Genomic DNA, 21385 nt, shown 5'->3' on the forward strand with positions numbered 1-21385 from the left:
TTTAGGTGTAAATGGAAGAAACACTGAAATCTAACGGCTTCCAAGTAGTTCAATATTGTAAATGATGGGTACAGTGTTGTCATCACACACTATACAGTCAATCAGAGCTTTTGAAAACGTTAAATTGCTTTTTCCTCTCATGAAATTCAAGTTTCATTCCATGAAATGAGCCACAGATCAGTCTTTCAGAAGAGCAGGATAAAGAAGGTAAACTATTCCAGATTTAGAACCTTGCAAAGTTAAAGAAATCAGGCCCAAAAGAGATGAATGTGAAACTAGCCTGAGTGAGGCTCGGATGAGAGAGAGAGGATAAAGAGACAGAAATAGATAGAGAGGCTATAAGACTAGTCTGTGAGCTGGAGAATTTTGCTTTAAGCATCTAAGAGTCAATATCATGGAAATACACCACATATAAAAAGCTGCAAAAAGTTTTTTAAAAAGCTCAGCCAATGTAGTATATCTTCTACACCATTTTAAATGAAAAACAGGCTCTACTGCATGTTCCTGCACTCCAAAACAAAGCATACTTGGTGTAAAACAAAGTGAAGAGGTCTCTGGGATATGAACCAATGTAGCATAGCTCAGCTCTGTGACTGGCATTTTTGTCACTTTTTCTCTCCTATAAGGAATTATTAGTACCAATACATGCAGCACCCATGCTCTGGTACACTGATCAGTCTTTTAGTGTATACAGATCAGCTCCTATTCTGCCATTGCCTTCACAGGCTTCACCCATCACCCACAAAGTGAGAGAAAAATTTACACTTAGGACTTAACAATTTGCTGGTCAAGGTCGCTTTAGAGTATAGTTGTAGCAGGCCGAATTTCAATTCCCTACAATGGTAACACACAACCATATACCAAAAAGAGTCATTGACTCCTAACACTACGTTTACCTAAATTTGAGCATGTGTGGTCATGTCTAGTGTAAGAACATGTCTGACTAGGCGCTAGATAAGGACTTCACACCATAACAGTGGAGTGTGAGTAGGGCATAAACCAGTGACTTTGCACTGTGGTATCCAAAATTTGACTAGGCTGCAAGCGGGATCATTTTGACAAGTTTGACAAGGCCACAAATCAGCTCACTTTCACTGTGGTATGGGAGTTTGACAAGGCTGTAAACAGGCTCACTTTTCACTGTGGAAAAGGAATTTGACTTGGCCGTAAGTGGGGTCACTTTTCACTGCAGCATGGGAGTTTTACCAAGTGGCAAGTGGGGTCACTTTTTACTGCAGTAAGGTAGCATGGCCAGGCCGCGACCGGGTTAACATTTGACTGCGATATGACAGTCTGACAAGGCCATGAACAAGCCCCTTTTCCCTGTGGTATTGAAGTTTAAACAGGCCGCATGTTGAGTAACTTCAACACGGGATCAGATATTGGCTAGGCTGTGAGCGGAGTACCTTTTCACCACTTTATTGGTCTTTGACTAGGCCATGATTTGAGACACTGTATCAACTGGGACACAACCCGATCTCGATAAGTGTTGAACAAAAACTACATAAATGTAAATGTCACCTAAAATCACACTCATTTGCAACTTTTGGGTAATCTTTGGGTAGTAAGTTTCATGTCACAACCAGTCTTTTCAGTTTTCATTAATCTTTCCTGAAGCACTAATTTTCAACTACAGTGCAAAATATAAAAACAAATTAGAGGTGCAGGTATCATGTGTTATAGAGGTCCATTCTGATTACTTTATTTAGATTTTTATTAGCCAAAGTCTTTTGGCTAATTAGTTAGTTAGGACTTGTTAGCTAGTTAGGACTCCCCCAATCACACAATACTATTAACGCTAAGAAGGCAAAGGCTAACACAGGCTTCCTCTGAGACCTGTGAAGCCAGGCACTGCAGCTTTTTGAAACAGTCGCAATGTCACTGGACAGCCAAATGCACTTGGAGGAAAGTGCCAGCCGCCAGATCTGTTGCATCAGTTAACAGCTGACTAGCATCACGTTGAGTGATGGGGGAGAAGGGGGGCCATCTACCCACCCAGAAAGCAAGGCCAATTGTGCCCGCTTGGACTCCCAGCTATGGATGGTAGCTTCACCAGGGATCAAACCCCCAGTCTCCTGACAGGGCCAACACTTAGACAGTTGTGCCACTCGGGAGCCATAGCCATAGTCTTTTTAAGCAACAAGCAAGAAAAACAATAACAGCCTTATTACTCAGCATTTGCACTTTGCAAAGTAAACGGATCCATTCATTAGACACAAATAACCTGCACTTCTACTAAAGATGATACACTGTTAAACGGCTGGTTGACAATTTAAACATACATACTGACTATTAAGAACCCCTAAAACAAAGAATCTCTTTTTATTTATTATTTTCATGTGGGTAGCGCTGTCGCCTCACAGCGAGGAGGGCCTGGGTTCGATTCCCCTGCCGGGTGACCAGGCTCCTCTCTGTGTGGAGTTTGCATGTTCTCCCCATGTCTGCGTGGGTTTCCTCCCACAGTCCAAAGACATGCAGTCAGGCCAATTGGACATGCTAAATGGCCCCTGGGTGTGAGTGACTGTCTGTGTCTGTCTGTCCTGCGATTGACTGGCGACCTGTCCAGGGCGTATCCTGCCTTCCTGCAACCCTGACGGAGAAGCGGCTTAGAAAATGGATGGATGTTCCAAAAAATATCAAAATATCACTGAACGGTATCAGTAATTTCTTCTTATATTTTTTTATAAATTACATCTAGATGGTCAGTAAACAATACGTGAGATGTTCTCTCATAAATAGCATCAGTTAACATAAATGTATTCAATTCTTCGTGAGAAGAAGTGATGGTTTTCCTTTAGAGGCAATGACAGTAATAGTATTATGGTACGTCTAGTACTAGAGAGTCTGTTTGAAGCTTTAGAGGGTCAAAGGGAGGGTCTCTCAGGGTGGGTTAAAGGGGTCCATCGTCTTCTAAGAGGGATGGGATATGTGGTTGAGGGGGTAGCATGTGTGGAAAGGTCATGGGGTGCAGGGTAACTATAGACATAAGACTGTCCCCACCTGGTCACACTTTGCTGAGATCTGATGAGGGAAAGCAAATGATAAACATGCACACATAGGACACAGACAAATACAGAAATATACTGGCGTAAGCAGCTTGACAGACAGAGAATAAGCATTAGGAGCAGACGTAGCTGTAGAAAGAGCCTAAAAATAACTGAAGTAATACAGCAATGAGATTTAGCTCCAGAACTGGAGTGGGAATAACAGCTATGAAACAGTAAAAATACATAGAGCACAATAAGACATTTATCAACGTAACTAAAAGGCAAAATGGAATGAACATTATTTTAATGCTGCTCTAACACATCAGGTTAACCATAACAAAAGAATAGATACATATACAGTACATAGACTTTTTGAAACAGAGGAGCATTACACACACTACACACACACACACACACACACACACACACCACACACACACACACAAATTCATTACTTACATGTAAAATTCTAGCAAATTCAAATCATGATAGCCAAATGATCAGATTTTAGTGCATAAGGCCAAAAAATCTTTAAAAATGGCCTAATAATAAGAAAATAAATAAGGAATAAGAAAAGGAAATTTAGAACAATGGTCAGCTAGAGGCAGATTTCATACAGTAAGCTTGAGCTTTAAGCTTAGCTTTACATATGTGCAGAAGCTACAAGCCCAGTGTAGCTAACAAGCAATGGAAGCTTACAGTGACTTAAACATGCGATTTATTAAACATATAGCAAATCTACCATACTACCAAATTACAGCAAGAACAAGGTTCTTTGTGTTTATTTATACTCTGGTTTAAGCGGCTTGTCTGTGGTGTTACCACATTACCAGTCTTGCTGAAATTATCTCACATGTTAACAATTAACAAACAATATTGCAACCCTAATTCACAGTGACAGCACAAGAAAAAAAATATGATATGTTATCTGAGTGATATCTAAGATGAAACTGTAGCGTGGATGTTTAGAGAAACCATTGATCTTAGCCTCCACACACAAACAACAGCATGGAGGAAAGGATTAAAAAAACAAAAGAACAACATGCTGCCATCTAGCCTGTGGTTATCATGGACTCTGGGGGAAAATACCTCTCACATGCACGCATGCACACGCACACGCACACGCACACGCACACACCAGAGGTAGAAAGAAGAAAAAAGCAGGCAGTAACAAATGCATACCCCATGAAGCTCCTGAAAGCAGTACAAAGAAGAAGAAAGAAGAAGCCAGAGGCACAGTAAAAAGAGAGAAATTGAGAAAGAAGAGAGAGACAGAGTCACCAAACTCAAGAGGAAAGGACACATGTGCTTACTATTAAACAAAAATAGGAAACAGGAATAGTTGCAGCACAGCAGCAGTGTTCTGCTTTTAGACAAAGATGGAAAAAAGGCACAATTTCATCACACTGTATACATAACAACCCAACACAACACAAGAGATTTCCAATCAATCCACCAAAATGAGGTTTAATCGATAGAAAAACCATTAAATGCTACAGTGAGGTCTCTCAGAGAACAGCTCTGGAGAGACACAGACTGAACGCCTGCCTTTCAGTGTTTTCAGTTCTTCAAGCAAAAATTCAGCCACAAACACAGTTCATGCCAAATGTAGTCAACCAAGACATGTTTGATTGGCCAAGTTTGCTTCTTTACTCACAGTGTGTGCAGGAGCTACAAGGCCGGTAAAGCTAACAAGCAATGAAAGCTTCGAGCCATCTAAACATGCAATTTATTAAACATATAGCAAATTGCCTGCCATGCTGAAATGATCTCAAATGCTATCATTTAATAAATATATACTGCAACCTAATTCAGAGTGACAGTGCAAGGACAAATGAACAGTGTCAAAAGATATTTTATCTGAATGATATCGAAGACGAAAGTGAAGTGTGGATGTTCTAGTCTGGATTCAGACTCAGTCTCATGACAATACAGCACAATCTTGGACACACTGCTGGAGAACCCAGGATGGGTCACCTGTTTAACTGTATTACAGCAATACAGACTAAACTGGTAATGACAAATAGCTGAATATTAACCAAAACCATAAGATTGTGTTTACAAACCGTAAAATTGTGTTTACGAAGTGAGAACCAACATTAACTTACAAATATTGAAGTATACAATTAAATGTAATATGTGAACATAAAATGTTGTTAATATTATTGATTATTTGAATATTTAGCCCCTTAAAATTGGTACTGGCCACAATTTTTTTATGTCAAGTCCTAAGAGCTTCTACTGTCACTTTAATGACTTGCATATAACTACAGATATAGAGATAGCTAGTGTTAGTCTTTAGCTTTTGTTATATTGTACTTATTCTGATGTACCTCAGTGTTAAATCCTCTTATTTCCCACTCGTGAATGAGTCTACACCAAACACGTCTTGGCTGATTGGCTACATTAGGGTTAAGGAAAAAACTGGGTACATTTGATGTTTGGGCTAAACCACTACTTTAAAGCTCTCTCTTGTTTTTGTCTTGAGGCTTTTCTCAGCCACCAGCTAAGGAGCCGAAAGAGCACAACACTAAGAGGATTGAGACACATTTAAAGCAGACCAAATTCTCATTAAACAAATCACGCTCACTCCATTAAAGCTGTGGTTGTCTGCATGCAAGTGTATTTGTGTGCGTATGTGCACTGTGGGAGCTATCTGAAACTCATTTCAGTAAATAACCATTGGCTCTTGAGTTGCTGTGAGAATTAAAGCTAAACTAGAGGGAATAAATGTGTCTTAGGTGGAGGCTGAGCTTCATAAGTGCGGCTAAGTTTGGCTCCACTCTCCGGAGGGAGGCACGAATAGATATGACAGTAAACCAGCAGAGTCGGTACAGGTGAGAACACTGCGTATAATCCCCTTATGAAACAGGAGAAACGCATTTAACACTCTTTCTTTACAGCATATACACACGGTCCAGTCCACACACTGCTCCATCTTCCACCAAAACGCTGGAGAGGTGGCAGTCGAATCTCATTCTCGTCATTTTCACTCCGCTGCTTTGGCTGGATTTAAGTTGACAGTGTGGATTTGCTTTCTCCTTGCCTCTGCTCTGACAAGTCTGAAAAAAAACTGTGTACTTACGAGCAGGCGAAAGCCACTAAGGCACCGCTGACCACAATAAAATCCAGAATATTCCACAGGTCCCTGAAGTAGGAGCCAGGATGGAGCAGCAGCCCCAGGTCAATCATCTAATGAAGCACAAATGGAATGGGGGTTAAGGACCATCAAGAACCCTTTTATGATACAGCAAAAATATATCACCACACTTGAATACAATCAGATTAAGTGATAAATAGAAATCATCAGATTTTATTTTTCCAAGTTGGAACTAGGCTTGTCACAATGACGATTAATTTCTTCGAATGCTCTTTCAATGCGTTTGCCATCATCAGATTAATTTGCTCGGAGAAGGGGCCCGAGACACAACCAACATTACAAAATCTTTCACACATTGCATGCAATTCAATTTCCACCACAGAGGTCTCCAAATTCCCAGAACGTAGTGCATAGTGCAGCTTCAAATTTAAAGTACAAGCCTAAATTGCCCAAATTAGCTGATTAGCTATCTTGCTACTGAACTGTCGATACTTTACAGCTCCTAACTAATAAAACACAGGTCGAGCTCAAATAAACCTGCCCCCTAAAAAGCCTCATAACATTAGTTAGGTTTTCACAGTTTTTCAGCCGTTTCAGCCATGAGAATTTTTACATTTACATTACAGATGTTCAGGTATTTTTTCCCCTTCCCCTACAAAGTTTGGCTGTTGGAGACATGAAGCTTTCTTATGACAGAGATGATCTGTTTTACGGAATACCTTTATCACCATTTCAAATGTGAACACTCCAGTGAAGACGTAATCCAAGTATTTTAGCACCTGGAAAAAAAATACAACAAAATTAACATCAGTTTGAAGCAACACTGAATAGGCTGACATTACACTGTGAAACTTTCATGCATTCTTAGTTGTTAGAAGGTTATATTAAACTAAATTGCACTAGTCTATCACAATGTAAAGACTCCTGGACCCATCTTAATATCAAGCAACCGAAACACTGATCACAAAGCACATGATCAGGTCACATAATATCTTTCAGTTCACATGATTGACTGGGGAAAAAAAAGGGTGGATCTCATCTCAAATTGCTCCCTCCTCAATTCCGATTGCACCCTGCCATCTTTTTAAATCTTTAAATACGCTCAGAGGAATCAAGGTGAGTGAAGTCTTCCAGTGTGAGAAAACATACTTGCATCTTATGCAAAAGTCTTTCCTATCGCAACGTGTGACGTATGTGTGTGTTACTATTTCTCAGCCTCCACTTTATTATGGTTAATGAGTGGTGCTGCCAAAGAATGATGAAAGTTAATCAATTCATTATTTAGTTAATAGTTGTTGATTGGATTTGGTTAAAGCGTTCTTTTGTAAAAAGTTAGATGATACGTGTTTATTAACACCAGATTTATAGAAGTGTTGATTGAGTGAAAGTCTTATTAATCCCTGCAGCTTTTCCTTGTTTCTTCAGAGGAAAGAGGCTAAGACATGAGGAAAGGAGACAAGAAACAAAAAATAAGGGTGAAAGACTGAAGATAGGAGATCACCCAGTGTTGTTCATTTGCTGGTAACCAGTTAGCTTAACTGGCTAATTAGCTGGCCATTCCAATAGCTGCTTGTGACCGTTTCTGCCTTGTTCGCCTGCTCTATCGTGATCTATGTAGCTAGATTATTTTTTTCCCCTCACTTGACAGGCAAATCTAGGCTAAATAATACATAATGATTTTATATATCCAGAATGACACTATATATAAAAAATACTACCTACTAATCTTGCCAATTAGTGTAACAATCAAATGTATTACCTATAACTTTGATTATTTTTAAGTTGGCTTGTGCTCCAAAAAATTACATTTCATGCAACTCCCAGCTCGCAACTATCTGCATTAAAGTTTCACCATGAAAAGCCATTTAAATTAAGGCCTTTAACCTGTAGGTTTGATAACATGAAATAGATATTTTCAGGAAGGACAGTGTTCATTACTATCATGGGAGAATTTTGAGAGATTGGAGATAAATCTGACAGGCTGATCTAGCAGAACAAATTGTCCAGTCAGCTGTAAATCGGTGGAGCCCTACTGAGACAACCTTAAAAAAAAGTGTTTACATCTGCTTCTTTCTAATTCACCATTAATTACACTCACTGCTTGTGGCTTGACAGTCACAGTGTTAGCAAGTGGCCAGTTGCTGGCCAAGCATGCTCTTACTCTTTCCCAAAGGACTTTCTGGCATCCAGGCCAAGCAAAGGAGTTCTGACAGAGATCTGTGTGACAGGCCAGACAAGGGCTGCCATACCAGTGCCCTGAAGGAATATTCATTATGTAAAAGGCAAAGATTTAAACCCTAGCCTTTTTCTTGTTCTCTGTCTTCAAATCCACGTTTGATGATTTGATTGACTCATCTTCAAAAAGGTTGTAGCTATTAGAAGCTAACAGAATGACCAGACTTATGAAGTCCACATGTATGTCTGTATGTGTGTTTTCTGTTCTTACGTTATTCCGGGGGGCGTTAGCCTGCACAGGGTCTTCAGCAGCTAGAGCGATGCTGCTCATGGTGATGACCATGAGAATGCACATCTCAAAGTAGCGCAGGGTCACCACGTAGTGACAAAGCCTCCGAACACTGCCAACAAATCACACAGCACACGTACAGGAGCACGTTACAGTTACAGGTCAGAACAAGCCCTTTGTTACTTTATATTGAGAGATTTTCAGAGAGAATTTCATATACCGAAAATTATGCTGAACATTTTTTAAAAACTTTACAAATCATTATATGGCAGATATGTTCAAACACACATCAAATGAAAATAATTTAAGCAAATAAAATTCAGCACTTGGTGTTCAGCTTCTGCTATCAGCTCATGGCCACTTTTCACATTTCCGAGGTTGACTCCACTGTTGGTATCTGAAAGCAGGTAGTGCACGTTCACCAAAACCTATGGTGCAGCAAATCTTTAAGGCATTTTGTTCTGTCCCTCAGTTCCATAACTGAAAACAAAATTCACACGTGGGATTTTATTAGCTGTTGATTAACACACATTCAGAGACATTAAGAGGGTTATCTGAAGAAAATGTAGGGTCTTATCATGGTGGTTTGGGGAGTTGGGGACTTCACACTGTTTTAGCACTGTTTGAGTTTGAGTGACTGCAGGCCGGGGACGTTCCATCAGTGTGGAGGAGTCTGACTGGGACACTGACCTGGGAGTTTGCTTTGGGGGGTGGACTCTGACTGGGCAATAGGGTGGAGACTTTGTGCTGCAGAGGTAGAGTTTGAGTGGCTGCAGGCCAACGACTTCACACAGTGGGGGGTGGAGTTTAAGTGGGATGTGGTGTTTCAGTGGATCAAAGTCGGGGATTCGTGCTGGAGCAGTTGAGATTGGGGGTCCGTATACTGGGGACTTTGCACTATGGCAGCAACATTATATTGGCTTGTGGGGTGGGGACATTTATTCACTGTTACTGGGAATTGTAAAGCCTCCTTGAGTTTGAGAAAAGTGCTATATAAATCAAACTTTATTTTTATTGTCAAAAAGTGGGACATCTTTGCAGGGGTTACTGAAAGTCAATCTTTGCAGCACTGGAACAGTATACAAAACAGAAGCTTGTTTAAATTTAAAAATTTAGTCCTATGTTAAATGAAAGTTGTTTAACTTGAACAAAGATCACTAGACTAGCTTCAACAGGTGAGTAGCAGAAATGAACTAGAGGTCTGCAACAGGCGGGTTCACCTGTGGGTCCAGTATAATCTGCAAAACAATTTGTGGGCAGGATTCATTTTGAGGCACCACACGGTCATAACAGGTAAACAACCAAAAGGTTGCGGGTTTGTGCAGGTGGGTATTATTGTTCGCTGGGAGGGTGGGCTTAATTATTGGCTGCTTATGGAAGCAGACATGTGAGCAACAATTAAGCTGCAAGTGTGCTGCAAAGAAAAACCCATCAGTGCTTACCAATAATGAAGCTTTACCCTTCACTAAACAACTTGCGCACAAAATCTAACTGCATCTTTTCAAGAAAATTGTTTTGGCATTTCAACTTGTATAATTGAATGCCACAGCCATCCATTTTGGCTTTGATTAAACTTTAGAATATCAAATTCAGAGAAACTATCACGTCAATAGTTAATAATATAATGTAGACGAAAAAAACCTGCTGAGATACAGCATGCTTGACCATGACATTATGTGATGCTCATTGTGTGGTAACATTTGACATTTCTGCAGCTGGGTGTATGGAGGTGTGATGGGTCTGGAGGCTGTTCCACTGCGTTGTGGGCTGCATGGATTGCGTAGGTATTCTCTACGATGGTGTGGATTGCAAAGGCTAAACGTGGGCATGTGCAGGTGAAGACCATGGACCAAAGTAGGTGGGAGTGGGTGGGCATGACATGTGGTTGAAGTGGGTGGGTGCAGAATGATATTAGACAGGAATGATACTAGATTTTGCAGGCACAGGCTAACGTGATATTGAAGCAGGTGGATGCAGGCATTAACAATCAAGCCTGTGCAGACCTCTAAATGTAAAGATCCGGGGCTCAGCCCAGTTCATTCTAGAAGGATTTGGGGGCATTTTCACTCAGACTTTTTTTTTTTTATTATTAATTTGTAAAAACACTTATTTATTTTGTTTTTATTTAAATATGTATAATAGATGTAATATAAACCACAACAAAACAAACTACTTCAGCCAGGTAATTTTGGCAACTAGCAAAGATACTTTCCCTAGAAAGCACTTCTGTAAGTCGCTCTGGATAAGAGTGTCTGCTAAATGCTGTAAATGTAAATGTAATGTAAAGCTAATTTTGTGAGCGGTGACTTGAGCCAGATATGTTATAAAAGATAAGAAAAGGTTCCCGGCTGAAATATGAATGGGAAAGCTCAGAACGCTCAACAAAAGTCCTACCCTTATACAGCCAATGCTGTTTACGTCACAAGTAGAAAAAGGTCCCTCGTTGTGGAGGTATGTGCAGTAGCCATAAATAGCTGAGAAATCACCATCAGTGATTTCTCCACATTAAAAGAGATTGGAGCTCTTTCATTATTGGTCTCTGGAAATTCCCAGCAGCTTTGCCAAGATAGCTGTTGAGTGGAGAGACTTTCCTATAAGGACTTTGCTCAAGCCCAATGGAGATCAAAAAAGTATTGGGTTTCAGGCCAAATTTTCAAATACAAAATCAGGAATGAGTTTGGCTTGGTTTTATGCAGTAGATTTGCTTTTATACAGAAATTTCATGCATTTATACATTTTCTATTTGCAACATTGTAGTCTATAGGTGTGTTTGGAACAGCACGCAGGTTTAAGAAGCAGCTAACATGCCCGTGAAATAATCAATGGATTAGAATTATGTGCACAGAAGCTGGGGTGAAACACGTGATATGTTAACGTTAAGGTTCGGGGCTAGTTAAAAGGTTCAGAGCTATAAGCCCTGGAAGCCGAGGTCAGTTATATTATATACAGCTAACAGTTACACTACATGGTAAGTGCGATTCACAGTTTATTACACAAGATATTTTCTCCTCAGTTAAAACTGTGCCTGCTTGTTGAGGCATCACTGAGAGCCAATAATGTTTATGTTGCAAATACACTGTTTTATTGTAAACTCATTTATACCTACTGTTTTCTACAGCCACGTTGACTGGCATTTGCTATATTTATACTGGAAATGTAATTACCTGCTTCAGAGGCTGAAATCAGCTGGAAATGTGAAAAAGGTCTGGTGTATCTCATGAATTTCAGTTTCAGAACAATTCAGACAACAAGAAGGGTTTAATTCCTCCCTCCCATGCACCAAGGTGCCAAATTCCAGTTCCAGCTTGAATTCCAGTTTCCCTTACACTTTCACACTTCATTCCACACTTGTAAAGGCTTGATAATTAGCTGCTGATTTGGCTCAGGTGTGTCAGAGCAGGAAAACACTTGACTGTGCCTTGCTTGAGGTATCCAGGAGCTCCACTTGACATCTCTGCCTTAAGGTGTCACACGTAGGAGCTTATTTCCACACCTACGCAAGGGGTGAAGGTCAATTTTACATGGTATTTAAGGGTCATACTCACGGGTTGGATTGACCAAACACAAACATGGAGCTGTAGGGTAAGATGTGTTTGGGGGCATTCTGATTCAACTCATCCAAATCCTTCTTTTCTTCATTCAGGAGCAGGCTCTCGCCATCTATGTTATTCACTGCCAAGAACACAAATGAAGTACCATTTAAATCTTTAGAAATGGGAGATTCACATGAAAAGTGCAAACAAGACCTACATAAGAACTTGCAGTGGAAGCATTGTTACTTCTCTGAAAACGGTGTAGAACACACTTTCACAGTAATGCTTCTGTTATTATAACTTTAGTTAGTGGTTAAACTCTTAAAAAGGGTTCCTTGGAGTGATATTGCATAACAACCTGCCCACAACATTTCCTTCCCTAATGGATCAATTATTTAAAGGCCCAGCACAATTTTTTCCTCATTACTCAAAATATTATATTAGTAGGAAGTATGCAATTACCCTAATACTTCTGCCTCAGTCTAACATTTATTGGGCACTGCAGAGTGCATAAATCGATGCATAATTTTTTTGTTTGTATTCTGTCGCCTAACCTTTATTTAGGAATTACACTTGATTTGGTGTGACCTGATAACACTAACTCATCATAAGTAACACTATAACTCAAATCATAAGTTACGTTATATTGCATATTCATGAGGTGTAAAATCAACTGATCCTCCCACACTTCACACTCCACTTCACTCTATGTGAGTAAAGTTATAGCTGATAGGAGCACATTCTCCATTTTTGGATTCAGGAGAGAGAATGGCCTCTCTCTACGTTCTATTTCAAATAACCGGACCAAATCAAAATCAGTCTAAAATTTCTTTTCTTTTCACCAGCTTCTTATTCAAATTTTCCCATTTTCCACTTTAATTGGCGCCTGCTGCACTATTTAAAATTGATATGAGAAGCTGGCAGATTAGAAGCTGACTTCAGCTTTGTGTTCACAATACAATTAAAATTCAAAATCTACCATTAGCTGGCTAATAAACAGAAAGAAAAAAAAACAGAAAAGGCTGGAAATTGGATTATATCAATGCAACGCAGAGTTACTGTAAAAGAACCTGAAAGTCTTGTAGAAGCTTTTCAGTGGTACTGTTTACAGTCAGATTTCAGTCCAGCCAAACGAAGGTCTTACATTTCAACTATACCAACACAAAGCTGAAGTCAGCTTTTAACTCAGCTTTTTTAAGTCAGCTTTTAACTCAGCTTTTTTAAGTCAGCTTTTTTAACCCTGTGCCTGCCCATCCAGACAGTTACTTTGGATGCAGAGGCTGTCAATTAACCCACTTTAGACCATGCCCACACAGCAGAATGGTAAAGACAACAGAGAAAACATAAAATACAAAACACTCCTTTTAATGTAGTTATTGGGGGATGGAAATTAGAACGGTAACACTTTATTTGAAGGCTACCTACATAAGGACTTCATGACGCATTCATAAGCACTGAATAATGTGTTTATGAAGCACTACTTGAACATTTATTAAGTGCTTATGTCAGTTCTCACAACCTGACATAAGATGTTTTATGGAATAAATGACATTGTACTGACATAATAAGAATAAACGCTGAACATATTTACAGCACTAAACACATTTAAAACACTATACATAACTATTTATGTCAGCATTCTTAAGACGACATTGTACTGATATCAGGTTAAATATGCCTGGAAACCACCCTGTCTTCGCTCCATGGCGTGGATAAGGTGATTGATGCAATTATGTATAGGGTTTAAATGTGTTTAATGCTGTAAATATGTTCAATGTTTATTCTTATTATGTCAGTACAATCTCATTTATTTCATAAAATTGCGAGAACCGACGTTGCGAGAACCGACATAAGCACTTAATAAATGTTCAAGTAGTGCTTTATAAACACATTATTCAGTGCTTATGAATGCGTCATGAAGTCCTTATGTAGGTAGCCTTCAAATAAAGTGTTACCATTAGAATTAAGAGGTAACTGAAATACAGAAAACCTTTTGCTGAAATATTTACTTTTCACCTAATTAAAAAAAGGCCTTTAAAGAACCACCACATAATATAAATGATCTATGACAGTTAAAGACTTAATTAAAGACAATTAAATATTTCCTTGAACTATAAGCCAAGAACCACTGGGAACCTTTTTAAACTTGTTGTGGTACTAAAGCTGATGGATTACTGACTGGGGATGATGGTGGTTTCTCCTGGTGGGGCAGTGACGGTAACAGGAATGTTGACTGCAGTTGATCCAGCCCTTGTGCTGTTCTTTAGATTATCTGAGTCCTCTTGTCTTTCTTCTCCTGCCAGTGGGTCAGTGGGGGACTGGAGAGGGCTGCCCAAGCCATCCCCCTCTGTGTCAGTCAGTCTGTCCCTGCATAACAACCACAGGCTAAACAAACCTTCTGTGAAACATAGTAAGACACATGAATTCCCAAATCATACAAGAAACCTACCTTGGCCCAACATTCAATGACCATATTAAGAGACTGTCATGTACCTTGGTCAGTCACCCTCAATTTCATCCATCGTCTGTTTATGACCACCAGACCATGGTTGACCAGATATTATTGCACAGCGGACTAACACTTCAGTAATACATGATATGGTAGTGGAATATTAGTGTGCGTTGCTGGGTTTTTACATGTGTCATTAGTATGAGAGAAGTCCACCATCCAAGAATATGCAGCCATGAATGTTTCTTTGATCTGAAACTGACAACTGAATAAGGGCTGAAGGCTGAAAATAATCATTCATGTATATCTATAGTAATTTGGGCTCCCTACTTGATGCTACTGATCACTGGCTGCATCAGATGGATGACATGCAACGTCTAAAACCATTGTTTCCATGGTGAGTGCAGGTAGGTTTCTGTAGGTAGGATGGTAGGTAGGTTTGAAGGTAGGTTTCTGGTTCTTCTGTGTGTCAGAGCTCAGTATCTCCATCCAGAACCAGACCACAAAATGCCATAGTAAGTGATATGTGGCTTGAAATTTACATCAAGAATGGCAATAAATCTAAGATACACAGATAAATGTCTCCTCACATCATAACTTATTTCACGTAATAGCTTTTAGCTTGAAGAAGTCTTCATTCACCAAATATGCTTAAGGAGAAATTTCTTCTTAAAACCCACATGCATAGGTTTAAAAAAAATCTGACATTCACCCTGTTTTCTTATTTGGGATTTGTTCTTAGTAAAGAACAGAATCTACACACACTCAAAAGCATAAAGGTATGAACGATTCTGTGGTATAAGAACATGTCGTGTACTGTATCCGACAGACTCTTTCTTGGGACCTTTCTCAGGAACAAATTTAAGAAGAAAAATTAGGAAAATATTGGTGACTGAGGGCCAATGAGTTTGAGAAGTTAGTTTGTAAAGTTAGCAGATAATCAACATAATAAATTTGCTAGATTTTATTACATTATATCTATTCAAGTGGAATGTAAAATGAGCTTGAGCATGAAGCTGATCGGGGCTTTTCTGCAACGCCTCCTATGTACTACTATTGTGTTTTAAACTATCTGCTATCTATATCAAGTGCATGATAACAAAGGAGTAAATGGGAATTTAGTTCGAGCCTCACCGCTGGCCTGTGGCTCTCTCCCCGTTCTCCCTGCACTCATCAGTGTCCAGTGTGGACTGGGCTTTGACTCTAGGCCTGTGTCTCCTCCTCTCTCCATTGCCTCCTTCGCCCTCCCTGTGCCCCCGTGGCCTGCGCTCCCCCTTCGCTCCATTGCCAATAGTGCCATTGCCATTGCCGTTAGAGCCTCTTGCTCTGTGGGCGTGATGGCGGTGCTCTCTGTCTTCTACACCCTCTTCTGGTGACCGGGCCGGGTGCTGGTGCCTGTGTGCCCCGTCCTGGCTGGAGCTGCGTTCAACTCCCCGCTGGTGCTCACGGCTGCGACTGTGGTGCCGATGGTGTCGGCCTTCTCCTGCCTCGCCATTTTCCCCTCTGCATCTATGGTGCTTCCGTGGGTGCCCAGGCACAGGATCTTCTGGGACGTCCCCACTGGGTTTTTCACAGGTGCCGTCACGCTGATCCACCACCAGGGGGCGGTCATGGTGGGCCTTCATATCTGGCCGCAGATGTAGTGCGGAGGACAGGCGTAGGCGGTCCTCAGGCTCCAGCTCGCTGTACAGAGCCTCATTGCTGCTGCGCAGGTTGTGGCGGCGGAGCTGCGTGGTGCGCTGCTCCCACACTGACATCTTCTGCAGAGAGCGCTGCTGCTCCTTACTGGATATAATGAAGGGGAAAACAAAGAAACATCAGCAAAAGAGCCACCACCTGCTACCAGTGCTCTGGCATGGGGAGATAACACTCAATTGTGGGAAGACCATTTTTTTTGACCATCCAGGCTCAATTACTGCATTGTTAGAATAATACAGATGGCTCCAGGTGTAATGTGACATGCAGAGGTGGGTAGAGTATCCTAAACCCATAGTTAAGCAAATTATCTGTAATATTTTGCTGCAGGACAGTGTTCATAAGGCTACAACACACCTGCATAAGCCCTTCATGACAACTGACATAGACCTACATAAACATTTATAAACACCAGTGATGAACTGTGCCAATTAGAGCCATACATACTGTATGAAAACTCAAAAACACTGTGCGGCTCTCCCACCTCTTTGATATTGCTTGTGTTTCTATGGGATTCCAGTAGTTTGTCACCACTGAGCTGACAGCAATTTGCTTAAGGCCTTTAAAATATCAGGCTTATTACATACTAAGGCTTATTATCCAATAAATACAGGGACTTTGATAACTGGCTGAGCTATTCTTAGGTTATAGAGATGTGTAATAAAACTTTGAGCCTGCCAACAGGGCCCTGGCCATTTAAGGGGTTAACGTTTATTGGTTGTTCTAGAACACAGGTGAAGCTTCTGAAAGGAAATCCATGCCTCACGTGAAGCTTGTGACAGACATTAACATATATTTTACCTTGTAGCAGTTTCAAAGAACTCAGTAGTGAGATCTGGTATAGAGCTGCACCCATGTCTTCCAATTCTAAATAAGGCTGACGCTCGTATTCACAGTCTGTGACGTACCCAGCAGCTCCAGAAATGATGAAATTCCGCCTTGGAAAATTGGAAATTAAAACTTGAATGGTTGAATTCTTTGTAACTAATGGTTAATCTAATGTTTTCGGCATCCTCACCATGTCTTAAAGTCCTAACAAATAGGAGAGCTTGCTTATTTACAATAGGGAGAAAAACAACTGCCAATTAACCTATTTTTCACTGACCTTTTGAAGAACCCTTTAGTTTTCATCCAAAACTTAACAATGAAACAAGAGTAGTACTGTAACACTTGCAGAGTCTAAATACAAGCATGATTCTATTGAACAAAAATGAGTCAAAATGAGTTTTTTAGCTCTAAGAAATCTTTAGGCTTTCCCCGAAGACCCAAAGGGTTCTCCTCTGAATAAACATTCATTACAAAAGGCCTCATTTGTCAGGAAGTTAGTATTTGTCAACATTACATAACATCTATATCAGTTGACACTGATTTCTTCTGTCACTTTCTAGGATGAAAAGATTGTAGCTCAGTGTATGTCAAAGTGACACAACACTGATTGTATCTTGCCAAGGCTGGCTGAACAAATTCGTTTTACCCTTTATAAGATTTATGCTTTGTAACATCAACTGCATTATGTCACTGTGATGTACTTTAAACAGAGCCAGCTTTTATAATATGCAAAAAGGTGTCATGGCACAAGATCAGGGATATATCAACTTGACAGCAGAGCTGACAAAAGCAGCCTTAATGACTGATCACACTACTGGAATCAGCCTTCATAAATGTTTATGTAGATTTATGCCAGTTGTCATGACAGGCTTATGTAGGAGTCATAGCTTTATGAACCCTACCCTACAGTAATGTGTTACCAAATTATCATTAATTTAATGAAGTAATGACATACATAGGAGTCTGAGTTGCCTTGTAAAGTGTAGAGTTCTCTATAGTACTGCTGTAGAACATCTAGCATCTATCGTTTTAAGGTCCTGCTCTTCACTTTTTTGTGGTACTTCTGCTTTAAAACAAAATGCTCATATCTCTCAAAAGTGAGAGATGTGAGCAACAACAAAATGAAATTGTGAAACTAGATGCAAATGAGTAAAATGCAACTGAGGAAAAAGCTTCCTTTCTTCACAAATATCCTCAAACGTGTGTGAAAGTATTATTTTTTTTACAGCTCACAGAACCACAAATTATAACTGTATTTAAACAGATGAGTACATGTAACTAGATCATATACACCTCTGGCAACACTATATAAGAATAACCAGCTCATGTATGTAAAAATGCATGTGCATGTCACCAGTCACTGATCTAAAAACGAAAAGGTCTCTTTTATTCATGCCCCTGTAATTTGTGTTGATAAATCAAACCTCATCACCAGATGAGCTCTTTTGAAATTCTGATTATGTGTTAATTAGGCTGAAGGTGTGGATTCACCGGGCAGTGATCACTGCCATCCTGCCATGAAATATGCTATCCCAAAAGCAACCTCTGGCAAACCTACTGGATTCAGATAGCATCTAAGCGCTGCCCCCGAGGTGAGCCAAAACGTTGGCAGCAACTTTTACATTCCCAAAATATGTTCTGAGTATTGAGAATAGGCATTAGGCAAGGCTGTAAATTGTGACAGTTTTGCTTGCACTTGTGATTAAAAAAGTATTCTGTGCTAAATGTAATGCGCTCCCATGAAGAGTTTCCCCTCACCATCTAACTAAATCGAGGGATAGCTTTAGCGTTAGCTCTAACGTGACAGTTTGCTTAGATAAGCATGTAAGACTTTATTTAAAGGCTACCTACATAAGCACTTCATAAGAGATACATAAGCACTTCATAGTACATAATACACATCATAAGCAATGGATAATGTATTTAAAAAGTAATACTTTGTCATTTACTGACATAAGGAGTTCTTTAATTAAATAATTAAATAATTAATGTATTGACATAAGGGAACATAAGTCATAAACTTTAGATTAAAGGCAAGAAAATCATCATTGAACTGATATATTGTGTTCTTATCCAAGCCATTACTTTGAAATCATGCTTTATAATGTGTTTAAAATGTCATTCACCTTAGCATAAGGGCCCTAATGACCAAAAACAATGTTATTTAGTTTATAACATCACTAATGTCATCTTGTCAATGTTGTTATAAGCTGTTTACTGCTGTTCAACTATTGCTCATGCTTTATTTATGAACTCCATATGTAGGGAGCTTTCAAATAAAGGGCTACCAAAATATTCTGTGCTAAGCTAAATATTACTGCCATCACTGTCTAACTAGCTGTAGTGATAGCTTTATAATTAGCTTTAGTGCTCATCTGAATCGGCAGTCGCAGTCACTCAAGCCTCCTCATCCCACAAAAAAACTACCACTCTAACTTGCAGTGGCTAATAAATTTCCCTGGCTTGATTTTTTTTTCTTCGTATAGGCTACATTTGTATTTGCATAAATCTCTGATATGTGCAAATATGCTTTTAAATGGACTCAAATAGTGCTACTGAATTTCTCAGTCTCCTAGGACCTAAAAAAGTAAATGTACTTTCCTAATAGTGAGACCGTTTTTCCTCTGCTGTATACATTGCACTGCACACACACATACACACACACACACACACACACACACACACACACACACTAGGAGCCCACACAATATTATGCATGCTGAAAATGGAAAGGGAGGAGTTTTTACCTACATTTTATACACCATAAAACTGAGAGGATGAAAAAATGACTTACACCAGGACATAAGCTAAAAGCTTTTCACTGATTCAGTAGATAGAGACTTAGTGAGGAGATGTTCTAGCAGCTATTCTAATGCTAATTTGGCACGTGTAATGGGGTTGAAGTATGTACGCTCAATTGACCTGTCTACGCACCCCCTCTCAAATGCATTCTTCTGTGGCAAATTGTTGTGAGGTTGGACAAGCTTTATAGAACATAGGCAAAATCCCATTCGACATAACAAGTGTTCCAGTCAAAATTTAATGTTTCACCTGATTCATTTTGGTCACAGTGGGGTTCAAATGTCTGAGACCACATAAAAAATCTGAGAAATGCAAGATATTTCAAAATTTCTAATTTGTCATATTGTTAAGCTGATAATATAATTTGTTAAAAAATGTTTTGCATTAAATCAGAATTACATAAGTAAACTTGTGACCTTTAAACCCCACTTTCTATCTGAAAGTTTTTGTTTGTATATTGTTTGTAAAAGAGGTTTTCAGGGATAACCATCTGATTGATAGAATAAACAGAACGTTCACTGGCTTCAGATGTTTTAAGGTTGCTACTTAGCTAACATTGTAGCCACTAGCAAGTGTAGCATGGCTGAATTTTCTTCTGAGGAATTTGCAAACAACATTTTTCTTGTCATATACTGTACATGAAACACAACATTACACATCTTGTATCTACACTCACTACATCTGATCAGCTCCACTTACCACATAAATGCCCTCCCTGTGCCCCCACAGCCTGCGTCCCCCTTTCTCTCTGTTGCCAATGGTGCCATTCTCATCACTGCAGTGACACTGATGTGGTAGTGACATGGTACTGTGTCTGTGTGTGTGTGCTGCACAGAGTGCAGAGCTTTTAAACAGCACAGTGTCACTGCTGGATTAAGACTAGTCCACCAACCAAAAGTACTAGAGGATGACTAATGCGAGTGGTGTAGCAACAGATGAGCCAACACCTATATAGTTAATGGAGCTGATAACGTACAACAATAGTAGAGAAGAGTGTAGATACAAGGTATGAGTACACAACAATGTGTAGTAATAATAAGTGAATAGATATTGAATTTTCAGCCAAAACAGAAACCATAACAATGTACTGCTTTGAGCAGTGTCATTTTCAGGAAAGGCAGGCTACTTGGCAGAAATCTTCAGATCTTAGCAAAACAAAAGTATAAGCCACACAAAATCCCTTTAATCTTAGTAGATAATTCAGTCAGAAATGCCTTCTGTAAGTATAAGGCAGGGTGACAATACACAACAAATAAAATATCTGTTCTATCCTAAAAGTGTGACACAGATACAAAAATATACCATTTAGAATGAACACAAACTAAGTTGAGGCATTTTTCTCAAAAGTTGAAAATTTCACATTAAATTCAATGGGATTTTGTCCATTATCTGTAAAAACCCATCCAATCTTACCAAAGCAGCTATAAAAGAATGCACATGTAGGTGAAGCACGGATAGGTCTATGGGACCTGCAGGAGGACTATAGAACAATACCTCACAAAGCGGCGGGCGGGGGAGTAGATATGA

The 21385-nt window shown here is 39.6% G+C and overlaps 1 protein-coding gene across 18 annotated transcripts in view; it reads right to left on the reverse strand.

Annotated features, from left to right (window-relative positions):
- cacna1bb (calcium channel, voltage-dependent, N type, alpha 1B subunit, b) overlaps positions 1-21385 on the reverse strand; it is a 227883-nt gene that overhangs the window by 52492 nt on the left and 154006 nt on the right. For 10 of the 18 annotated variants that reach the window (XM_037545894.1, XM_037545898.1, XM_037545890.1 and 7 more), the window contains 8 exons: positions 15668-16318; positions 14264-14451; positions 12097-12223; positions 8534-8663; positions 6807-6866; positions 6073-6179; positions 4170-4181; positions 3001-3021 (listed from right to left, as the gene is read on the reverse strand). In XM_037545894.1, the coding sequence (XP_037401791.1) occupies positions 3001-3021; positions 4170-4181; positions 6073-6179; positions 6807-6866; positions 8534-8663; positions 12097-12223; positions 14264-14451; positions 15668-16318 (1296 nt within the window). The remainder of the gene's footprint in view (positions 1-3000; positions 3022-4169; positions 4182-6072; positions 6180-6806; positions 6867-8533; positions 8664-12096; positions 12224-14263; positions 14452-15667; positions 16319-21385) is intronic. The other 8 variants (XM_037545905.1, XM_037545892.1, XM_037545906.1 and 5 more) reach the window with 2 other exon arrangements.

Source organism: Pygocentrus nattereri, chromosome 16 (genome assembly GCF_015220715.1).
Source record: "Pygocentrus nattereri isolate fPygNat1 chromosome 16, fPygNat1.pri, whole genome shotgun sequence".
In the NCBI taxonomy this organism is placed as follows: Eukaryota; Metazoa; Chordata; class Actinopteri; order Characiformes; family Serrasalmidae; genus Pygocentrus; species Pygocentrus nattereri.